Source organism: Octodon degus, unplaced genomic scaffold, assembly GCF_000260255.1.
Source record: "Octodon degus isolate 3935 unplaced genomic scaffold, OctDeg1.0 scaffold00008, whole genome shotgun sequence".
NCBI classification, from domain to species: domain Eukaryota; kingdom Metazoa; phylum Chordata; class Mammalia; order Rodentia; family Octodontidae; genus Octodon; species Octodon degus.
In genome coordinates, this window is record NW_004524584.1 from 17,938,505 (window position 1) to 17,961,439 (window position 22,935).

The 22,935-nt window shown below is 42.1% G+C and overlaps 2 protein-coding genes across 2 annotated transcripts in view; one reads left to right on the forward strand and one right to left on the reverse strand.

Annotated features, from left to right (window-relative positions):
- Positions 1-16,781, reverse strand: Ccdc127 (coiled-coil domain containing 127). The gene is made up of 3 exons (XM_004625171.2): positions 16,691-16,781; positions 13,477-13,607; positions 1-1,320 (listed from the first exon to the last, which is right to left on the reverse strand). The coding sequence occupies exons 2-3, from the start codon at positions 13,595-13,597 to the stop codon at positions 659-661; spliced, it is 783 nt and encodes a 260-aa protein (XP_004625228.1). The 5' UTR covers positions 13,598-13,607; positions 16,691-16,781; the 3' UTR covers positions 1-658.
- Positions 16,782-16,844: 63 nt separating this feature from the next.
- Positions 16,845-22,935, forward strand: part of Sdha (succinate dehydrogenase complex flavoprotein subunit A) — a 29,117-nt gene continuing 23,026 nt past the window's right edge. The window contains exon 1 of the mRNA XM_023706436.1: positions 16,845-16,990. Coding sequence (XP_023562204.1) covers positions 16,928-16,990 — 63 coding nt within the window. The 5' untranslated portion in view covers positions 16,845-16,927. The remainder of the gene's footprint in view (positions 16,991-22,935) is intronic.

Consider the following 22,935-nt stretch of genomic DNA (forward strand, 5'->3'; position numbering starts at 1 on the left):
TTTTATTTACTTATTTTGATACTATTCTAAATGGCATGTATTTTTTATTATATACCATTACTAACAAACATCTGCTTATTGAATACAGACACAAGCTAAATTCCAAAAATATACTAAGTAATAACTGGATACAATAAACCCTTGGCGCTTCTTCCCTTTGTGAACGAGAGCGCTCTTCTGTCCAATGCAAAACCTTGAGGGTGTTATTATTTCCTACTGTCACCTGCAAGCCAGCCTGACATGCACCTGACAACTTCAGGAAAAGAGAAGGAGAAAATAACTCAAGAGGGCAATCTGCTTAGGGAGAAAGGAAAATGGAACCTGATAGAAAATTGCTTTTACTGAGGAACAATATTGTGTCAGACCTTTTAAAAACTTTTACCATAAAGCTAAAACACAAGGTTATATTACTCTGCTAAATATTAGCAGCTCAGGAAAGTGCTTCAGAGAAAGCGAGTCATTCATAGTTGCAGGGCATCTACAGGAAACCCTGCGTCAGCTGAGGCCATGCGGTGCCGCTCAGAGAGGCAGGAGCAGAGCTGCTGCTGAGGGAGGCGTCGTGTGGCTACGACACAGGCGGCAGGAAACGAAACATCAGAGGGCCCAGAATGTCACAACAGAAGGCTGTCTTTGGCCTTGAGTTTTATTTCATTCTGTCTTACTTCTCTAGTATAATCTTCTCTGCACTCTTAAACTTCTTCAATTCGACAACTAGGTCCCAATACTTGAGATACAGCCACATGAGACTCCCGTTTTGGCATTTGTTGGTGTTCCATACATCGCCACAATATGTATCACGCTTAAATATGTCGGTCAAGCCAGCTGCCATCTCTAAGTCGGCAGCTATGGGGTCGATGGATGCACGCACCAGCAGCTTCTTCTCGAGCTCCAGCCTGGCACGTCGGGGGAGGACCAGGCTGCAGTAGATGCGCTGCCTTTCAGCGAGAGCCTCTCCCACTTCCTGCAGCATCAGCCGAGCTCGTCGCTGCCAGTCCTCCTGCTCCTCCAGGCAGCTCAGATACGCCCCCCTCAGAGGCTGCAGCTGGCTCTTCTCTTTCATTACCTGAGCCCGTTCCTGTTCTAGGAGCTTCTTTTCTTCCATCAACTTACGCCCTTGAGAAATAAGAGCTTCTCGATAACTAGTTGTTCTGTTTTGCTCCTTTTCAAGTTCCAAAGACAGCTGAGCAACAGCACGTCGATTTTCTGAGATCACAGCATGGTATTTGGCTTCAAGATCCTTCTGGAAAGCAGCTGTTTTCTGATAATATGCTTGTCTCTCCTTTTCTATTTCTTTTTGGGACTCCCTGGACCAAATCCAACCTGACATGAACAGAGGAGAAGAAGACATAATAAAGAGCATGTTTTGCTGCTTTGCTGCTTGAAAACAATGCAGTAAGAATAACATTTCAATAAAAGCCCAAGATCCACAGAGGTAGCAAGAGGTTGGTGCTTTGTAGGAAATACATAATAAGCAAAGTCTTTTTGTTTCTGGTATCACAAATCAAACTCAGAACCTTGTGCTTGCCAGGCAGCCACTGGTGCCACTGAGCTATACTCCCAGCCCCAAGGCAAAGTTCTTATCCTACAATCAGACCTGGGCTGGCATCCATGGGTACACCACACAGCACTTTTGTTCAGTTATGTAATTTCTACAGCAAAGAAAACCTATTGCTGTTTATTAGTCTTCAAACCCACTACCACATACCTGCTCTGGCTTCAGGGCCCCACAGATCACTTGCAAGGTTTTAAAAAATCAATATGGGACAGGGTTGGCCAAATAGCTCAGTAGATTAAAGCACCTGAAAGCACGCACAGGGGCCGAGGGTTCGATCCCCAGGCCTGCCATGCCCCCAGGGTACAGAGACTGGCAACTGAGACTGGGTGTGGGGGCTCTTGGGAACCTGTAAACAGGTAGATCACTATAATCTAGTAGTGAGACCCTGAACACCCTGTAGACCCTTCCCGAAAATTAAGAAAAAAAAGAAATCATTATGGGGCTGGAGGTATAGCTCAGCAGCACAGTGCTTATCTGGTAGGCATGAGGTTCTGAGTTGGATTCCCGGTTCAAAAAAAGAGAAGTCTCCCAAAGCTGCAGGTCACTGGAAGAGGGGGCATCACCCAGCTCTGCCTCACACTGAGGAGCTGCTGGCCTCCATCCTACGCCACACAGAGAAATCAAAGACCTGAGGACCTGATGGCCCACATAGCCTGACAACAGATGGACAGGGTCACTAGCTCTTTCCCCTCCCCACTCACACGAGGAGCTTAAAGGTGGACATCGAGACAAAGCAGTGTGGTGATCTCCTCCCAATACAGGATGCCTATCATCTCTGAGTGGCCACAGTTGCAAACAATTTAAAGGATCCTGGTAACTATATGCTAAATTTTACTTTTACAAAGTATGTCTTCAGCCTGTCCCTCCTAAGTGTTTTAGATTTGAGGCCTATGGTTAACTGAGAATTCTGCAAGTTCTCAAAGATCAAGGCCCCAAAGCCACCAAGAACAGCAGCTCCAGGTTCCCTCACAAATGGGACTTCCCTGCTCCCACTTTGATTACCCACAGTCCACAGGCCCCTCTGTGTAGTTACCAGTGTTTCCATCAACTTTCCCAGTTCGTTCACTTTGGCATGCTCCGTGAAACTGGTGTCCTTGTTATTCAACACTTGGTCTCAAGTCCAGGACATCAAAGATCATCTTTGCAGGAGCACTTAAAATAGCATTACTGAAAGCCACTTTTATGTAGATGTGCTGGAGCCACCTCAATTCTAGAGGCACAAACTCATCCTCCCCAACTGTCTCAGTTACTCTTCTCTCATTGCTGGGACAAATACCTGACACCCAAAATGAAAGAAGGAAAGGTTTATTTAGCTCACAGGTACTGCAAGTTTCAGTCCATACTTAGCTGGCTCCAAGGCAGAGAGGCACATGGCAGACAGCAACCTTTCAAGGCAGTGGCAAAGAGAAGAGAGCAAAGGGAGTGGCAACAGCTCATGCATCCAGCTAGCCTCTCAGCCCTCCTTACACGAATGCAAATTACCTGCGCCAGGGCAGGTGCAGCATCCACACCCACAAAAATCAATCACAAAGTCCAGAAGCCATCTCATGACTGCATGAGGCTTTGGGGGGACAACTAGATACAAACCATAATAGACGCTGATACCAAGATGAAAACTGTTAGTATTATATGACAGTACTCATAATGAAAAGGCTAAACAAAGAAACAGAACAACCAAGTGGACTGTACTTGGGACCAGAATTATGAAGAGAACTGAGATCATGAATTGAGGTAGTACCATGGTATTTCCCCTTCTCCTTCCCCTTGTCTTTATCTCATCCTTGGTCTCTTGGATCCCTTTCCATTTTTGCAAGAGATCCATCCCCTTGTCTCCTTTTTCTGGAGACTGCCTTGCTATGCAGTCCAGGCTGGCCTTGAACTCACTATGTAGCCCAGGCTAGCACTGAATTTGTGGTGAGTCTCCTGCTTGAGTCTCTTGAGTGCTGGGATTACAGACGTGCACCACTCAGCTCCCTTGTCTCTTTCAATCTGCCTTCCTTTAATTACTCTCTTTATACTTTGCCTTACTCAAAGGAGGAATGCCATATAGTATTTAAGCTTATGTGTCTGGTTTATTTGTCAACATTGTATTTTCCAGGTGCATATATTTTCCTACAAATTTCTCAAAGCCTTTCTTGATAGTCAAACAGTAATACATTATGTATAGATACAGTATTTTCTTTAGGCAATCGTCTGTTGATGGGTATATAAGCTCCTTCCAGGATTTAGCTATTATGAATTCTGCTGCTGTAAACATTGGCATGCATGTATCACTACAATATGATGTGATAAGCTCTTCGGGGAAGGTGTCCAGAAGGGGGATAACTACGTCATACTAAATTTGTAATTTTAGTTCTTGAAAAGTCTCTACACTGACTTCTATAATGGCTGTACTAACTGATATTCCTACCAACAATGCATGAGGGTGCCTTGCTTACCACAGCCTGCCAGTATGTGTTATTTTTTGATTTCTTGATGATTGCCATTCTTTATGGCAAAAGATGGAATCTCTATTTTAAATGTATTTACTACAGGGTCTCGAGGGTCTCACTACACAGATCGGACTCATAGTGATCCTCCTGTTTTCAGCCTCCCAAGCACTGGGATTACAGGTACGTGTCACCACGCCCAGTCTCAACTGCCATCTCAGTGCACCCCAGGCGCAGGGCTACCATGGTATGCTGGGGATCAAATCCTGGTCCCTGTGTCTGCCTAAGCGGGTGCTTTAGTCCACTGAGCTATCTATCTGGCTGGCCCAAGACAAAATCTTTAATTTGCATTTTTCTAATGACCAGAGATGCTGAATACTTTTTCATATATATATGTGGGCCATTTGTACTTCTTCCTCTTCTACCCATTTTGTGTGCTCATTTCTTGAAGAAGTCTTTTATATGTTCTAATTTTTTTTAAGTTTTTTATATATCCTAGATATTAGTCCTCTTGTAGGGAGTCACTGGTCTCTTGCGTACCTTGGGGAGAAACTGCAGCAGGAATGAGGAAAAGACAGACAAAAAGACAAGAGCTGGGTCGGGTGGAGGCCTGTTTGCCTAACTGGCAAAAGACCCAAAGAACAACAATGGGAATATTTATACCTTTGCAAAGTTAGTATCAGGAGACACAAAGTTGCATAGTAACTAATAGCTGATATTGTCCAGACAGGATGTTTTCTCAAGACTGAGGCAGCTTGACTGCTTAGGCACAGACCCATTATCCTGCCCTCCACATATGACCAACTACCAGCTTCACCACTCCCAACACCCTCTGTCTGAGGAATGACTCGCAAAAATTTGTTCCCATTCCTTAGGTTGTCTCTTTACTTTACTAACTCTTCTGTTGTGTAGAATTTTAACTTGATATAATCCCATTTGTTGATTCTTTTTTTTTTTGGTGGAACCAGTGATTGAACTCAGGTCCTCGCACTTGCCAGGCAAGCACTTATTCCACTGAGCCATCTCCCTGGCCCCCTCATTTGTTGATTCTTGCTGTTATTTCTTGGGCAACTATGGTTCCATTTAAAAAAATCTTTTCCAAACCGGGCACAGTGGTACATACCACATGCCTGTAATCCCAGTACTCAGGAGGCTGAGATAGGAGAATACTCATGAGTTTGAGCCCAGCCCAGGCTACACAGTGAGTTCAAGGTAAACTGCACAGCAAGACTTTGTCTCAAAAAGAAAAAAATCCTTTTCCACACCTATGACTTCAAGTGTTCCACCTATTTTATCTTCCAGTAAGTTTAACGTTTTTGTTTTAATGTTTAGGGCTGGAGAAATAGCTCAATGGCATAAGCACCTGTCTGGCAAGCACAATGTCCCAGGTTTGATTCTCCATACTGTAAAAAAAAAAAAAAAGAAAAGAAGAAAGAAAGAAAAAAAAAAAAGTAGCAGTGTTTTAATGTTTAGATTTTTAATTCATTTTGATTTTACTTTGGTACATTGTGAGAAATATGGGTCCAGTTTGAATCTTCTAAAAAGAGTTACTGTTTTCCAAGCTCTACTTATTGATGGCTAGCTTCCTGATTAATAGAGACAAAGAAGGTCACTACATTCTTGTAAAGGGAACAATCCAAGAGGTAGAGGTAAAAGTCATAAATATATATATATATACATAACAAATACCAGTGTACCCATCTATATGAAACAAATATTAATGGTCATGAAAAATCAAATAAGCACTAATACAATTGCATTGGGGGATCTCAAGACTCCGTTATCACAAAAAGACCAACTAGACAAAAAAAATCAACAATGAAATATTAGAAATAAAACAAACTTTTGAACAAATAGACTTAGTAGATATCTACAGAGTGTTCCAGCCCACAACATCATAATACATATTCTTCTTAGCTGCACAGTGGACATTTTCCAAAATAGACCACATGCTAGTCCATCGAATATACCTCGGTAAATGCAAAGCAACTGAAATTATCCTATGCAATAAAATTGTAAATCAACGGCAAGAAAAACCACAAGAACTTCATAAATACATGTAAATTAAGTAGCACCCTCCTGAACACGAATCAGTCACAGACAAAATTGAAAAAGTTAGGCAATATCTACAATTAAATGATAATGAGAATACAACATAATGGAACCTAAAGGACACAATGAAAGCAGTACTTAGAGGAAATTTCACAGCAATGAATACCCATGTCAGGAAAACTGATGACTCATCCAGATGGCTGACACTGACAAAAGATCTACAACTGCTGTACAGGGTTTCAGGATAAATCCTGAGGGAATTTGACTGACCTTGTCTGGGGAGGCTGAAAACAGGAGGATCACTGTGAGTCTGGCTGCGTAGTGAGACCCTACCAAATACATAAACTAAAAAACAAAAACAAATCCGCAGAAGATTGGAACAGATTGCCTTTATCTCAATCTGATGAAAGCCATCTATGATAAATCAACAGATAATATCATACTAAATGGACAAAAAGTGAATGTTTTCCCTTTAAAGGAATAGGACAAGGATATCCACTATATACACTTTTGTTCAACATAGTCCTGGAAACTAGCTAGAGCAATTAGACAAGAGAAAGAAATGAAAAGAATAATGATAGGACAGGAAGAAGTTAAATCATTATTTACACATGATATGATTCTCTACATAGAAGACCCCAAAAACTCTACTAAAAAACCTGCTAGGATTAATAGGCAAATTCAGTAGCACAGCTGGATACAAAGTCAACACTCAAAATTCAATAGCCTTCCTATACATGAATAACAAACTCACTGAATATTAGAGAAACAAAACCTTTCACAATAGCATCAAAAAAGAAAGACAGACAGAAGACTCAATCTAACAAAGAATGTAAAAGACCTCTATATGGAAAACTATAGTACTCTGAAAAAGGAGCTTGAAGTGGATATCATAAAATGGAATGATAAGGAGCCAGGGAGATAGCTTAGTAGAATAAGAGCTTGCCTGGCAAGTGCAAGGGCCTGAGTTCAATCCCCAGTTCCACCAAAAATAAACAAATAATAGGAAAGATATACCTTTCTCGTGGGTAGGAAGAACCAATACAGTGAAAATGACCATACTTCCACAACTTATACAGATTTAATACAATTCCAATCAAAATTTCAATAGCATACCCCACAAAATTAAGGAAAACAATCCTAAAATTCATTTGGAACCAGAAAAAAACCTAGAAAAACAAAGGCAATTCTGGGCAACAAAGACAAGGCAGGAACCATTACAATCCCTGACTTGAAATTATACTATAAAGTTACTGTGATACAAACAAAACAAAACAACAGCATGGCACTGGCAAATAAATAGACCTGAAGATCAATGGAACAGTCTAGAAGACACAGAAACAACTCTAGACATGTTATAAACTGTGCAATTGATTCCAATTCTGTAACTCGGTATGCTTCCACTGTAACTTTATTAACTGTTATAACCTGACATAGGTGCCGCCATCTTGTTCTGTATGCACCATTCTAAATGCTGTAACTTTCCACTGTGCCCTTTCTCTACTTGAGAACCTGCAGTTGAGCCTTTCTCACGCTGCCCTTTTGTGCACACTTGCATCTAGTTCCGGCCCAATGCCTTGTTCTTGCCCTTGTTCCCAGCTACAAACTGTACCCACCACTAAACCTGTTATTGTTCATTAGAAACAGGTAATTTTTCAACTGTAGCCCCTAGATGAACCCTTGACGTCAGCTTTTGTGGTTTATTGGCTTAAATACCCACTCCCCTCATCCTCCTGGAGTGCACCTCAGCATCTTGCGGGGGTGTCTGCCGCTGGGTACCAGCTAAAATAAAGCGCTTCTTTTCTTTTCGAGCCTGCCTCATTTTTGAGTTACAACACACATACTTAGTCACCTTATCTTTGACAAAAGGGCCAAACACATTCACTGGAAAGAAGATAGCCTCTTTAATAAAAGGTTCTGGAGGAGCCAAGGAGATATCTCAGTGGCATAAGGGCCTACCTGGCAAGTGCAAGGTCCTGAGTTCAATCCCTGGTATGAAAAAAAGGAAAAGGTTCTGGAAAAACTAATTGCACACAGTAAAGATTAAAATTTGGACGTGTATCTTTCACCATGCTCTAAACTAAATTCTAAATAGATGGAAGATCTAAATTTCACAATGGAAACATTAAATCTGCTGTAAGATAGAATAAATTAAACTCTTGAAGACAATGGTATAGGCAAAGACTTTATGAATAAAACTGATCGTATAGGAACTATCACAGAGGTTCACATCTTTTTAGTTTAGTTGTTTGTTTGTTTTTTTTTAAGTGGGAATCAAACTCAGGACATCAGGCTTGCCAGGTAGGTGCTCTGCCACTGAGCTATATCCTTGGCCCTAGAGGATCACATCTTATTAGAAAGCCTTGCACAGTAAGACAAACCACCAAAAGAATGAAGAAACAACCCACAATGTGAGGAGAAAAAAAACCAAAAACACAAAACTTCTGCCAGCTGTTCTTCAAAGGATTACTATTGAAAACATATAAAGAACTCAAAAAAAAAAAAAAAAAAAAAATCAGAGTTCCCAAATTGAATGACCCAATCCAAACATGGGCATCCTATATTGATATAGGGGAAAAAATGATCTCAGTGGACAACCTTCAAATGATATAAAGGAAAAATGAAACTCCCAACCTGAAAGATGCTTGGGATGAGTTCGCGTTCTCCAAAACCGAAGAATGAATTTTAGAAACAAACAGAGGCTATGAGCAGTGTGTATGTATATATTATTTTGTTATGTTATGTTATGTTATGTTATGTTATGTTATGTTATTTATTTTTTTGTGGAACCGGGGATTGAACTCAGGTCCTTGCGCTTACCAGGGAAGTGCTTATTCCACTGAGCCATCTCCCCAGCTCCCAGAATATATTTTATTGGAGGGGGGAAGCTCCTGTCCGAGAGAAGGACAGGAGGGGGCCCCCCAAGTGGGTGGTCCCTGGAGAGGTTTCTCTTCCAGGGACTTTTATAAAGTAAAACCATGCGGTGCGGTGGGTCTAAGGTGGTGGAGAACATGGGAACTTGCTTAGGTGTGCATGAGGTGCGACAAAACTATGGTCAGCCAATGAGATTACAAGCACTATTGCTCAGGTAAAATTGATTAAATCCAGGACCAGGGGCTGGGGAGATGGCTCAGTAGAATAAGCGCTTGCCTGGCAAGTGCAAGGACCTGAGTTCAGTCCCCATTTTCAAAAAAAAAAATTAAATCTAGGACCAAATTGGGAAGCAAGAGTAGTAAGTGGGCATGAATACAGGACTGGGTCTCTTCCTGTTGGGGCTTGGGTTAGTGACTTATTTGGGCTCTTTCAAGGTGATTGATACCAATTTAGAATATCAATCCCTGAAGCCCATCCCTAGGGAAGTATGCAGCTGTGCTTCCTCTTTTGTCTTGAGGTCTGGCCCATATGGGAGTGTCTCTCTTCCAAGTTGCAAAGTCACCTTATCTTCCATCTTGTCTCCTTGAGGGCCTGGTCCTGTCTGACTGCCTATAACATTTCTATCTAATTCAGCTGCCTACAACAATATGAATACACACTTTTCAGATGAAGAAATACATACAGCCATAAAACATGAAAAAACTGATCAAAATCACTGATCATTTGAGAGATGCAAATTAAAACAAAAATCAGACTCCATCTCACCCCATAGAATACCTATCATAAAGAAATCAAGGGTCGGCCAAATAGCTCAGCGGATTAAATCACCTGCAAGCAGGCACAGGGGCTGGGGGTTCAATCCCAGGGCCTGCTGTGCCGACCCGCATGCTGAGACAGCAATTAAGACTGGGCATGGTGGTGCTTAATCCCAAGTCTTGGGAGGCTGTAAACAGGCAGATCACTATGAGTCCAATCTAGTAGTGAGATGCTGAACACTCTGAAGACCCTTCTCTAAAATACAAAAAAAAAAAAAAGAAAGAAATCAACTAACAACAAATGCTGGAGAGGCTGTGGGGAAAACGGAATCCTTCTCCAGTGGTGGGAGTGTAGCCTGGTGCAATCACTGTGGAAATCAGTGTGGAGATTCCTGAAAAAAACTAGGCTTGGAGGTCTCATTTGACCCAGCTATGCTCCTTCTGGGTATCTTCCCAGAAGAATTAAGAACATCATACTACAGAGATATACATGCACCCATGTTTATATCAGGACAGTTTGTAATAGCTAGAGCTATGGAAAAATCCCAAATGCCAATCATCCAAGGAATGGATTACAAATGATGTGACCTTGTTATACAGTGGAATACTACTCAACCATAAAGGATAAACTGGAGACTATTATGATAAATGGATGCAACTCAAGACCATACTCATAGGGAAATAAGCCAGACATACAATGTGTATTGTCTCCCTAGTGTGAGAAGCTGAAAGAGTAAATAAAATCCAAAATGTGCAACAGATATTGTAAAATGGGAAGAAACTTCAAAAGGAAAGTGAAACTGGGATGGGGAAATGGAGAAAAGAAGCGGAAAACAAAACTAATATATATATATGTTATGTTACTAATTTAGTACATTGAAAAGATCTATGCTAATATTGTTTTGTGTGTGCTAATATTGTTTAAGAGAAATAATTGCAGATACCTTGTATTCCAAGTAAATAATTTAAAGATAACAATGCATAATGTGTTAACCATTGTTACTCACCTTTTATCTTGTTTTGAAATCGTTTTATGTTTTTTTCTCTTTAAATAAAAAATCAGCTGGGGAGATAGCTCAGTAGAACAAGCGCTTGCCTGGCAAGCACAAAGTCCTGAGTTCAATCCCCAGTACCGCAAAATAAATAAATAAATAAATAAATAAATAATCAAAATGCAAAAACAAAAACAAAACCAAGCCAACTTAAAACTAACCATACAACCTCCATAAAACTCAGCAACTGCATTTGTGACCATTTACCTGAGAGAAACGAAAACCTAAATTCACATAAAACCAGCACAAGAACATGGGTAGCCTTTTATTCATAAGAGCCAAAACCTAGAAATGACTCAGATGTCTTATGGGCAACATGGTTAAACACATGGCTTAGCAGTACGAATAGTCAATGAGTTACAAAGACAGCAAAGGTCTACCTGGGTCTCCAGATTCATGCTGAATGAAAACACCAGCCTCAAAGGTCACAGAGTATGATTCTATTTACATGATATTCTGGACTGAATAGTTTCCATATAAGTGGCTACCAGGACACAGAGTGACATGTGACTATAAAGGGTGACAGCCTGTGCTGAGGGTAGTATCTGGTTGTAATACTACACCGTATTGTTTTAAAAAATGTTACTCAGGGGGACCTGGGTGAAGTGTATATGAGTTTTCTGTTTACTTACCATAACTGCATGTGGTCTACAATGGTCTCAAAATAAAACATTTAATCAAAAAAACCCTGAGCTGGATTAAATGATCTCTGTATCTTTCAGCTCTAAGATTGTGTTTTCTAGGACAGGGCAGGAAAGAGGAGATGAGGGAACACAAAGGGGGAAGGAGCACAGAGAGAGGGAAGGAAAGACAGGAGGTAGCAGAGGTAAGCTGGAAAGTGCAGCCTCCCAGAGGGCAGCCTTCCAGAGGGCAGCCTCCCAGAGGGCAGCCTCCCAGAGGGCAGCCTCCCAGAGGGCAGCCTCCCAGTGGGCAGCCTCCCAGAAGGCAAAATACTAGACACCCTTCTAGGGAGCTACTCAGAGCGACCACCAGAGTCTGCCTTCAGTGGTCACAATTATTTTAAGTCTTTCTGTTATGTCAAAAGTTATGAAGTTTAAATGATCAAGATAAAACCAGCTTCTCATTAATCGATTAAGTGCTGATCAAGTACAGCACTCATTAGCCGGCCTTTACCTCTAGACCTGAGGCTGGTTAACACCTGGTTGCTGTACAATTTCACAGACATACTCTAACATATTTTTAGAGACTCTTTATAATAATTCAAATTGTTATGGATTGTGTATGGTGTCTCCCCAAAGCCTCACGCAGTCATGGGGCAGCTAATTTGCATTACAGTGCAAGGAGGGAAGAGAGGCTAGCTAGCTGCCAGAGCTGCTGCCACTCCTTCATTTTGCTCTCTGCCATGTGCTACTCTGCCTTGGAGCCAGCTGAGTATGGCCTGAAACCTCCAGTAACTGTGAGGTAAATAAACCTTTCTTTCTTTCATTTTGCATGTCAGGTATTTGTCCCAACAATGAGAGAAAAAGTAACCAAGACACAAATGTTAAATTTTACCTCTGATCACTTCCTTAACTTTTCTCAGGGACAGGAAGAATTTGAAAGTCCAAGAGAAGGTCATCAGCATAAAGAGCTATAAAAGCTATGAATGAATGCAAAAAATAGAAAACCAGAGCCTCAGAGTTACATAATGACTACATTAGTGTGATTTTAAGCCCACCAGGGCACTCCTTGAGTCAAAACCCACCATGTTAGCCATGAGCAGCTGTAGCCTCTCCTGGTGTTGAGGGGTGCTCTGTGAGCCTTTAGATGGCACCCAGAGGGCAGAATCTGGATGGCTGCAGGCACCTCACAGACCCCTGCACTGTGAAGACTCCCTATTCCTCCTGTCAGCCTCTACTTCCTCTATAATCAACTTGTTGAGCTAGGCAATCCAAGCACACAAAAGGATCACTACCCACAGAGGGTGGTTTTTGCTATTCTTCCATTCAATTTTTCAGTTTCTCGTAGTTTTCAGTGCCAACACAGTGTGTGAGACACACAGTATGTGAGGAAAATTTTACAATCACCTCCATATCAATGGTCTTAATTATGGGTAGAGACACGAGTCACAGGCTTGGGTGTTGTAAATCTGCTTGAGTGGGGGCTGGTGAGATGGCCCAGTGGTCTAAAGCACCTACTTAGAACAAGCTTAGCAAAGCACAAGGACCGAGGTTCAATCCCCCAGCACCACATGCCAGCCAGCCCCGCCCCCTGGTGGGCTGAGCTGGCCACACACACACACACACACACACACACAAATAAAATTTTAAAAAAATTTGCTTGAGTGGTGACGATCCCAGCAGTCAACTCACATGAGGGGATTTCTGGCCAGGTGGGGCAGAGCTTTCATGGGCAAAGTCTCCCAAAGACAGACTTCCCAAATAGTAAACACACATCCCAATAGGATTTCTTAAGCCTTGTTTTTCTTATCAGTCCTGAAAAGGGCAACCAAGCCAAGGGAATCTAGAGCCCTAAAGCCATGGATGGGAGCGAACACTAAAACCTATTCCAAACACAAAATGCTTCCACTTGTCTTAATCATTACAATATGCTGAGGTAGGTATGATTAGTCATTGCCAGGGACAGGCAAACTGAGGCTCAGGAAAGTATATGCTCAAGAGTCACAGTATGGGATAAAGCTGAGCTGTACCTGTCCGGTTCCAAAGCCACAGGCTACAGATGCCAGGCCCCTGCTGTCCCAAGCAGGGTTCTACACTTTTAGCCCAGAAAACACAAATGTCATAAAGACTATGACTTACGAAAAGCTGCCAGCCCCAGCATTGGTACCAACAAGGCATAATTCCACTTGCTTCCATCACCCCCATCAGCTCTGGAGTTAGGCCGAATGTTCCAATTTGGAGGCTCATTTAAGTTATTCATGGAGATATACCTTGAAAAACAGAAGGAAAAGTATTAACTGGATAAAGAGAATAAAATAGAGCCAACATGATTTCACCATCTACTATGGTCATTTGGGTCAGTCATTTTTATTAAAAAATTTTTCAGCTCCACCTATGTGCTGCACAACAATGAGTTCTATGTATTTTCAAGAAAAAAATCCTCACTAATGGGGTTAGGACACATTTCAAATAAGTGATCAACAGGCATTAAGTCCTCTAGCATGTTTAAATATGTATGGTTGTTGTGGTGAATTTCTTTTTTGGTACAAGGAACTGAATTCAGGCCTCATGCTTGCCAGGCAGGTGCTGGACCATTGAGCCACACCTCTGGCCCTGTGGTGGTGAATTTTATGTGTAAACTTGACTGTGCCATGACATGCTCAGATACTTGGTTGAACATCATTCTAGATGGGTCTGAGAAGTGTTTTGGATGAGATTACTATTTGAATTCTCATATCAGTTTCTTAGAATAAATCAAGTGTTCATTCACCCCAGCATTCTGGAGGCTAGGGATCGCTTCGAGTTTGAGGCCAACCTGGGCTATACAGAGAAGACTCTGTAGATTCCCCCGAATTACACAGTGAGATCCTGTCTCAAAAAAACTCAAAAATAAATTAAATGTTCTTACCCTTGTGTGTGCCCCTTTCCAATCATGTGTGCACATGTAACCCATAACATCATTTTAGTTGAAGAAGGACCACATATAGACCAATGGTTCCCTAAGATTGTATGGCTTAAGTGCAGGTGTAGTGGCAAGCCCAGCCTGAACAATTTAGCAAGACTCTGTCTCAAAAACTCTTAGAAAGGGCTGCAGTGTGGCTCAGTGAGAATGCTCTGAGTTTAATCCCCACTACTGCAAAAAAGGGGAGGAGGGCTCTTATGATCTAGTAATGTCATAGCCAACTCAGAATGCCTAAGCATACACTAAGGTATTCACACAAGGTCAAAATCCTCATCAACATATTTCTCAGATGGTACCTGTGTTGTTAAGCAAGGAATCACTGTTTATATTTTTCTTTGTCTCTTACTGGTTTTTTTCCCTCCTGAACTAATCTAACACAGCTAAAAGTAAGTTCACACTAGACATACTGATTCATAAGAGCAAGCTTTCAAAGAACAAGCAATATTCTAACAGGCAAGGTGTTAAAGGAAAGCATTTTCTGAGCAGAAAGTGTGAGGAAGGCAGGAAGGACAGAGGCCTTGGATGAAGGGAGGGGCACTGAGGACTTCTTAGGTCCCCTGACAAGGCAGTTACAAACAAGATCACAGAGGTTCTTGTATCAGGCCCAGACGACACACCCAAACCTCGTTGAAGGCCAAAGTTACTATGAATCTACTAGTTCACTAAGTACCCATGCTATCTGAGTGTTTCCACAAAGCAGTCATGATGGCTTTCAGCTTGCTTGTGTGTAGCAACCATAAAGACACCAACCACAAAATCACTGTGATGCATCTAAGAAACAAAGAATTCAAATTTTGAAAAACGAACAGGTTTCTAAATACTTAACACCTAAAAATATAAAACTATGATAGGCAATAAAGATATACCAAATATATGGCTCAGAACACATTAGGGGGTTTGTGGTAGCAACAGAATTTTAAAAATTAAGTAGTACCTAATTTAGAAAGCACTAAATTTGCTTAACTTCCAAAGAAGTCTAGGGAGTATGGTTATCCTTCTGTATCCATGGGGATAGACCGCTGGATACAAGAATCCCTCAGATACTGAAATCTTAATATACTCAAGAGTCTTCCGTGAACTGGTGTAGCATTTGTATGTAACCTACCCATTTACTATTATTTGAGTGATTGTGATACCTAATAATTACATGTATTTATCATGTCTTGTTCATGCTTACACCTCTTTTCATCTGCTCTCCTCTCTCCATCTCCATATCCTCTTCCCGCCCAGTCGACTTCCGTTTCCTATCATCTCTTTTATTTTGCTCTTTAAATTACATTACGCCCAAATATTTTAAATCACCCCTATATCCCGCAATACTTGATACAATACAAATGCTATGCAACTAGTTGTGCTATATACTAGAGAACTAACAAGATGAATAAGTCTTCAGTTGATCAGCAGTTATCATTTGTCCCCCAAATATTTTTAATCTTCAGTTAGCTGAATTTGCTGACGCAGAGCCCATCAATACAGAGGGCCAGCTGGTGGTTATGCTTGCTGCTTCCAACCAGTAAAGCCCATCTGCCATACATATAGCTTAAGGAAATGATCCTAAAAATAAAGTTTTGTGCACAAATAAATTATACCCTTATTTACTGACAGCAAAAACTGGAAACCACAAACATCATTAAAATGGGACTAGTGGGCCGGCGAGATAGCGCAATGGTCTAAAGCTCCTGTTTAGGCGAGCTCAGGCAAGTGCAGGGACCACTGATCCCTGGCACCACATGCCCCACCCCCAGGGTGAGATGAGCCAGCCACACACACACACACACACACACACACATTTTAAAAATGGGGCTTTATTGTAAACTTATACCTCATAATTAGGTTCGTAACAACTGTGCAAGATTTTAATAATCTAATGTTATGGGTACTATTTACGATTATCGACATATTTTCATGACACTATTATTCACTTTATTTCGGCTCTCGTACAAAAATACACACAAATATTTGCTAAAATCACGCACGACAAATCAGGGCAAACTTGCAAAAACGTATGCAAGCCGTGATCTATGAGGTTTTAAGCGTCCCAGTAGTTAAAGCCAAAAGGGAACGTTTTAGATCTAGTCCGTCAGCGTGCCCGCCTCCTCCGCGGCCCAAAACAACCAAGCCCACCAGCGCCGGAAGTCCGGGGATGGAGGCAAGCGGGATCACTTCCGCCCACACTAAAGTCCAGGGCGGGGCGGGGGGGCACGCCCTGGGATCGCTCCCTCCCAAGAGTCATCCCGCCCACTCCTGAGGCCGCCCCTCTAACTCCATCGCCCACGGTCGGAATCTTCAGACTTCCCCCCGGCCTGGCAACCCTGGGAACCACCCAGGGAGTTGTTAAAGATAGGGGTGCTCGACTCCTCCTCGCAGCAGAGCCCAATTAGACTGACCTACCTCAGCCTGACCGCGGGCTCTCCCGGACCCTGAGCAGTCCGAGGATTCTCTCTGCGCAGGTGCAGCCTCCGTCGTCCGACCGACCCCGGCGCGGCGTGGTGCGCACGCGCGTAACCCTTCCTCCCCCGTCCGCCGGGACGGGACCTGACGCGCAGGCGCGGGATCTCTCGGCGGCTCGCGGGCCTAGAGTGGCGCGCAGGCGCGTTCCGGCGCGGGGTCTGGCCGGTCGGTGCGGACATGGCGGGGGTCGGAGCTGTTTCGCGGTTTCTGCACGCGCGGCGGCTAGCTCTGTCCCGGGCGGTGAGTTGGAGCCACGGGAGGGCGGGGTCGTGGCGGAGGCCCGGGCTTGGATCGCCTCTGGGGGCGCCTGCAGAGTTCTGCGACCCCCTCCCGATCGGAGGGGCTGGAAGATTCCGAGCCCCGGCGCCCCTGCGTTGCGGACCCGCCTTGCACCGGTGAGGGTGGCGACTCGCGGCCGCCCCGCGGCACCCCTGCCCCGCTCGGCCTGGGCCTGGAAACACAGTCGGCCAAGGTCACGCGCGGAAGGGGCCGGACGGCGGGGCGCAAGGGAGGAACCTTTATTTGGGGATGTGATGGCCTCGGTGCAGTTTCTTGCAAGTAGGAAACACAAGCACAGTGACCGCTGCTAGATAGTAAGTGCGAGTTTTGCCCGGGAGTCCCAGCTAGGCGTGCAGCCTTCGGGAGAGTGAAGGTCGCACCATTCCCAGAGACAGCTGATCGTGTCTGAATGCGCCTTCCACATGGCTAGCGTTTATCTTTTAGAATTTTATTTAAGCAAACTGAATTTGGATAGTTTTGTTATTTGGTTTTTTTCAGGTGAACCGGCCCACCCACCTACTTACCAATTTAATTGCAAAGTCCCAATAAGAGCCAAGGCTCTTAAAAGTAGTGACTTGCATTAGGCACGTAATTATAACTGCAATTTTCTCTTTTTTTTGAAAAAGATGTCTAAATTACGTTCAATTAAATGGGAAAATTAGTTGACAGCCATCCTTAAACGGAGAGCCTGTGGGCTCCTAGGACACTGCAAGAACTAAGCCTGCTCCTTAGGACTTGACTGTAGATGGATCGGCTGTAATTGGTGCAAATATGCCATTACTCCCAGCTGGTGCCTGGTAGCCCTGTGTACCAAGGCTGGAATAGAAAAAATTCTAGCGCTACAGTAATGAAAACATCATGGCACTGGCAGGTAATCGGACTTTAAGATCAGTGGAACAGATTAGATAATGCAGAAACAACTCTAAGCACATATGGCTGTCATAGCTTTGACGAAGGGGCTAGACATTTTCACTGGAAGAAAATATTTTCGTTAATACACAGCGCTGGGAAGACTGGCTTTCCACATGGACTAAGTGGCTTTCACCATGCAGTAAGCTAGAACTGAAATGGGTTAAAGCAGAAATAATCTGCTAGAGGATAGGATAAGCACTAGGGATATAGCTCAGCACTACACCTTCCCTGCAAGCCTGAGGTCATGCATTTGATTCCCAGTGAAAAATAAATAAATTAAAAAAACCCACTGAGATAGAATAGGTAGAAAACATAGGTATAGCCAAAGACATTATAAACAAAAACCTTGATTGCACAGGAAATATCATGAAGAATCAGCAACTGGGATCACATTAAGCTTTTGAATGGGAAAGCAAAACCACCAACAAAATGAGACAATCCATAAAATGGGGAAAAAAAATTTTCCCATTTACTCCTCAAAGGACTGATACCTAGAGTAGACAGAGAACTCAAAGAAAGATCAGAGCCCATGAATGTAAACATCTAATTTAAAAAATGGGCATCTAAAATGGATAGACACTTCTAAGATGAAGTACAACAAATAATACAAAGAAGTGTTCAACATCACTGGTCCTTTGTGTAATACAAATTAGAAGAACATGGAGATTCTGTCTCATAAAAGAGTGGCTTTCAGGGCCAGGGAGATGGCTGAGTAGACTAAGCACTTGTGTGGCAAGCGTAAGGGCCTGAGTTCAATCCTTGGTTCCACCAAAAAAAAAAAAAAAAAAAAAAAAAGTGGTTTTCATCAACAAATCAGTAGCAAATGCTAGTGAGGCCAGGGAGAAAAAGGAGCTCTTAAGTTGTTGTTGGGAGTGTAAATTGGTACAACCTCTGTGGAAATCAGTATGCACATTTCTCAAAAAACTGAAACTATAATCCATTTGACCCAGCTAGTCCCTTTCTAGGTATCTTCATGAAAGACTTAAAAGCATACCACGGTGATACATGTCTACCCATGTTATTTATAGCAGCACAATTTATAACAGCTGAATCTTGTAAACAGCTCATGTACTCATCAATGGGTAAATGGATAAAGAAAACATGATTTGCATATCCGTTACTACTGCTGACATAAACTTGAGACACTTTTAGGTAAATGGATGGACCTCGTGAAACAAATGAGACACACAGGTTTACCTCATTGTTTCTCTTAGGTGAGAAACTGAAAGGGTAGATGAGTAAAATAGAGACTAGATATTGGAAGTAGGAAGAACATGTTCAAATGGGAAGGGGACAAGAAGAGAAAAATGATTTTAATAAAGGAGTGAAAGGAAAAATGGAAACAGCTTTTATAAATGGGGAAGGGAATGGAGATAGCTCAGCAGACTAAAACACCTGCTTAGGCAAATGCAGGGACCTGAGTTAGATCAGGGTACCACATGCCCTGCTGGCCCTGCTCCTGGGCGCGCAGTGGCAGGTGGCAGCGTGGTGGTGCATGCCGGTAATTCCAGCGGTTGGGAGGCTGAAAATGAACACTACAAGGCCAGTCTGTGTAGTGAGACCCTGTAGACGCTGTACTAAATACATTTAAAAAAAAAAAAAAAAAATGGGGAGGGGAAGAATGGTGAAGGGAAGGGCAAAAATCAAGTTATATCTTGTATGGGACAAATTCCCTATGATAAGTGTTATCATTGTATATGACAGTTTCTAAAAATAAAAGAGCCAAATCCTTCCACCCCAAAATAAAACTAGCTCTGAGCTTCTAAATGAAAGGGAGACTAAATAAGGTTCCAAGTACAAGAAATCAGGATGCCTACGTTTTGTTCCTTTCCTCATGGCCTACGTCATTATGAGAAGTGATCTTTTTCAACCTTTAGTTTTATTGGCTGTTAGCTGCCAACATTTAATGTGTGTTATCTTTGTAGATCTTCACAACTGTCCTTTGGTTATGTACCTGTAAATAAAGTGGTACGATAGAGATAGCAAGTGAGTCATGGCTGTCGACCACAGGCTGTGAGGTATGAACCTGGGCTCAGAGGAGCGCTACCAACTTTCAGAGTGTAAATATGGTCTTGACTTTTTAAGAAGTCTTTCCATTGATGAGGATAACTTTTCTTGTAGAACTTATGTCCCCAAGCAGTGTATTTATTGGTATTTAGTAGTCACTATTTCTTCTGAAAAACTAGAGTTAACGAAGGAACCAAAGAATCAGTTAAGGGCCGGGGACATGGCTCAGAATAAGTGCTTACCTGGCAAGCGCAAGGGTCTTGAGTTCAATCCCTGGTTCTGCCAAAAAAAAAAAGGAGAATCAGATAAGCAGAAAAAAAGTTTTTGCTAACTGAGAAAGGTCTTTGGAAAGTAGCTGCCAATAATTTTGATGAAGTCTGCAGAGAATGTTTTGACATTTTAGACAGTCCTCTGGGTATTTTCCATTAACAACTGCTTTCAAGTTTCCAACCTACCAATTTTCCTTTGTGTTCATGATCCTGGTGATACAGTTCAAAAACTAAAGCATTTTAATCCAGAGTAAAATTAAAACCAAGAACCTTATTATTTGTTAACTGTTCACTGCCAATGAAGTTTTAAAACTTGAAGAAAAAAATGTACAAAATATCTTTCTAGGATAAGTCACTTCCTTTGAATGAATTGTTCTGAATGTTTTATGGTATGGTATATCTAGAATTGCATTAGTAAATAGTAATGTTTTGTTTCACTTTATTTTTATTTTTTGTTTATTTAGTACAGGGTCTACAGGGTCTCACTACATAGATCAGACTCATAGTGATTCTCCTGTTTTCAGCCTCCCAAGCACTGGGATTACAGGCATGCATCACCATGCCCAGTCTCTTGTTTCGCTTTAGGATCATAACACCAGCAGCATTTACTTGCATTCTGTGCATCATTTACCAGGTTCATTTGAAAAACTGACATTTTTTTTTACATAAGTAGGATTTTAATATTAGTTTGAAGTCTCTCAGAATTTTTCCGAAGGTTCTGTACGTAGTGAGGAAGTTAAGTCCCCTGACCTTCAGTTTTTTCTTGGAGTACACTCTGAAAGTTGGTGATGCTCCTCTGAGCCCAGGTTCATAGCTCACAGCCTGTGGTCAGTATCTGTGTGACTTGTATTTTAAGCATTCCTTTTCAAATGAAAATAATTGTACATATTTGTAAAAGGAAAGCAATAATACAGAAAGCTTATAAATGAAAAGCTTATAAATGAAAACCACTCTGTCTAGCAATGGGAACAGATCTGAATAGTTTCATTGACCTCTGGTATTTATAATTATTTCTCCAGCCAATAATGAGCTTTTCAATTTTTATTTTTATTAATACATGCTTGTAGTGCATAGTGATCACATTTCTTTTGGGAAGGTAGTACAGTTATGTAACACATCTTACTGCCCTTTACTTATTCCTTCTTCCCTCCATCTTTTGGTCAGTTTCCCATTAGCAAAAGATCTGTCTCTTCACATCCTATTATCTTTTATTTTGCCCTTTATTTATAATATGAGTTTCTTATATGAAAAAGCATGTGATATTTAAGATTATGTGGCTGATTTATTTCATTTGATGTGGGGGCATTGGCCAGTAGAAAAAGAGACTTTGGAGCCACACACCCAAAAACCACCTCAGAGGTTAGAGATTGAAAAATAGCCTTCAGGGTTACAAGGCCGAGTAGGATCCAAACTCATTGCCCTGAGGAGTAAATGCTCAGGGACCAGGGTTTAATCCCTGGGGTGCATTACCTGCCCTGCCCCCCCGAGGAGTGCTGAGACAGTGATTGAGACTGGGCATGGTGGCACATGTCTGTAGCCTCAGCTCTTGGGAAAGAAGAAAAACCTAAATTGCAGAGATCTGTTTCTGCCTCAGTCTCTTTGCCTTTGCTTGAGGCAGTTTAGCCACCTAGCCCTGTCCTGAGTCCCTGCACCTCATCAGGGAATCTGTTTGCTTTATATTGCCAAATTTTCTTTGTAATCTCCAGTAGTTTGACCTACGGATTTTTTTTTTTTTTTTTGAATTTTTCTTTCTCCCCACAGAATACAGTGTCTTCCAAATTGCAGAATACTGGAAGACTTCTTTCATCTCCACTCTTCTAATTGCTAAAGTACTTATATCTTAATCACTTACCAGTTTACTCCAAGTGTCACTTCAGGTAGCACATTTGTTTATGTACTGCCTATTCTGAGCATTACTCAGGCAGGTGCCATTTCAACTAGTGGATTCTTTCATTGAATACTGGATAAAATTGTTCTTTTTTATATTTATTGTATATAGTTATAAAAATTAACGAGAAATGCAATTTTTGGTCATCCTATATTTAAATAGTTAATGGTAAGTGGTTAAAACCATTCTTTAGGCTGTTCCTCAGCCTCTCCCTTTTATTTTGGACTTTTATTTTATTTTATTTTATTTTTTTGTGACGGAACCGGGGATTGAACTCATGCCTGTGCGCTTGCCAGGCAAGCATTTATTCTACTGAGCCATCTCCCAGCCCCTTATTTTGGACTTTTAAAATACAGCCGGCAAAATAAAAAGCATATACCCCAACAGCAGGCCAGTCTTAGCAAATGAAGAGTATTGTTCTGTCTTACATTAGACTACAGTTGTTGTTAAGTAGTGGGGGTTGCCAGGAAAAAGTCAGGGCAGTCACTCAGAGAGCAGCACCAGGGAGCGGACTGTGCTGAAGCTAGATGTGGGCTGAGGCCAGGGTGCAAGCTGAGGGGATGACACCAGTCCTTCCTCTGAGCTTGACAGCTTTCTTTAAGTGTCAGAAAAAGCAGCAGCTCATTTCAGGATAGAGATCTCCTGATGTACTGTCCGGTGCCCTTTCCAACAGCTGCCAGGTCTCAGACATTCAGAGCTCCAGTGGAAGGACTAAAATGGAGCCAATAAAGATGCTTTATTATTTTCAAAGTAAAGTGAGACATAGATGTCTTTCCCACTCTCCGTTAAGTGAGGTAAAATAAGATGCTGCAGATTACCTATGCTTGCAA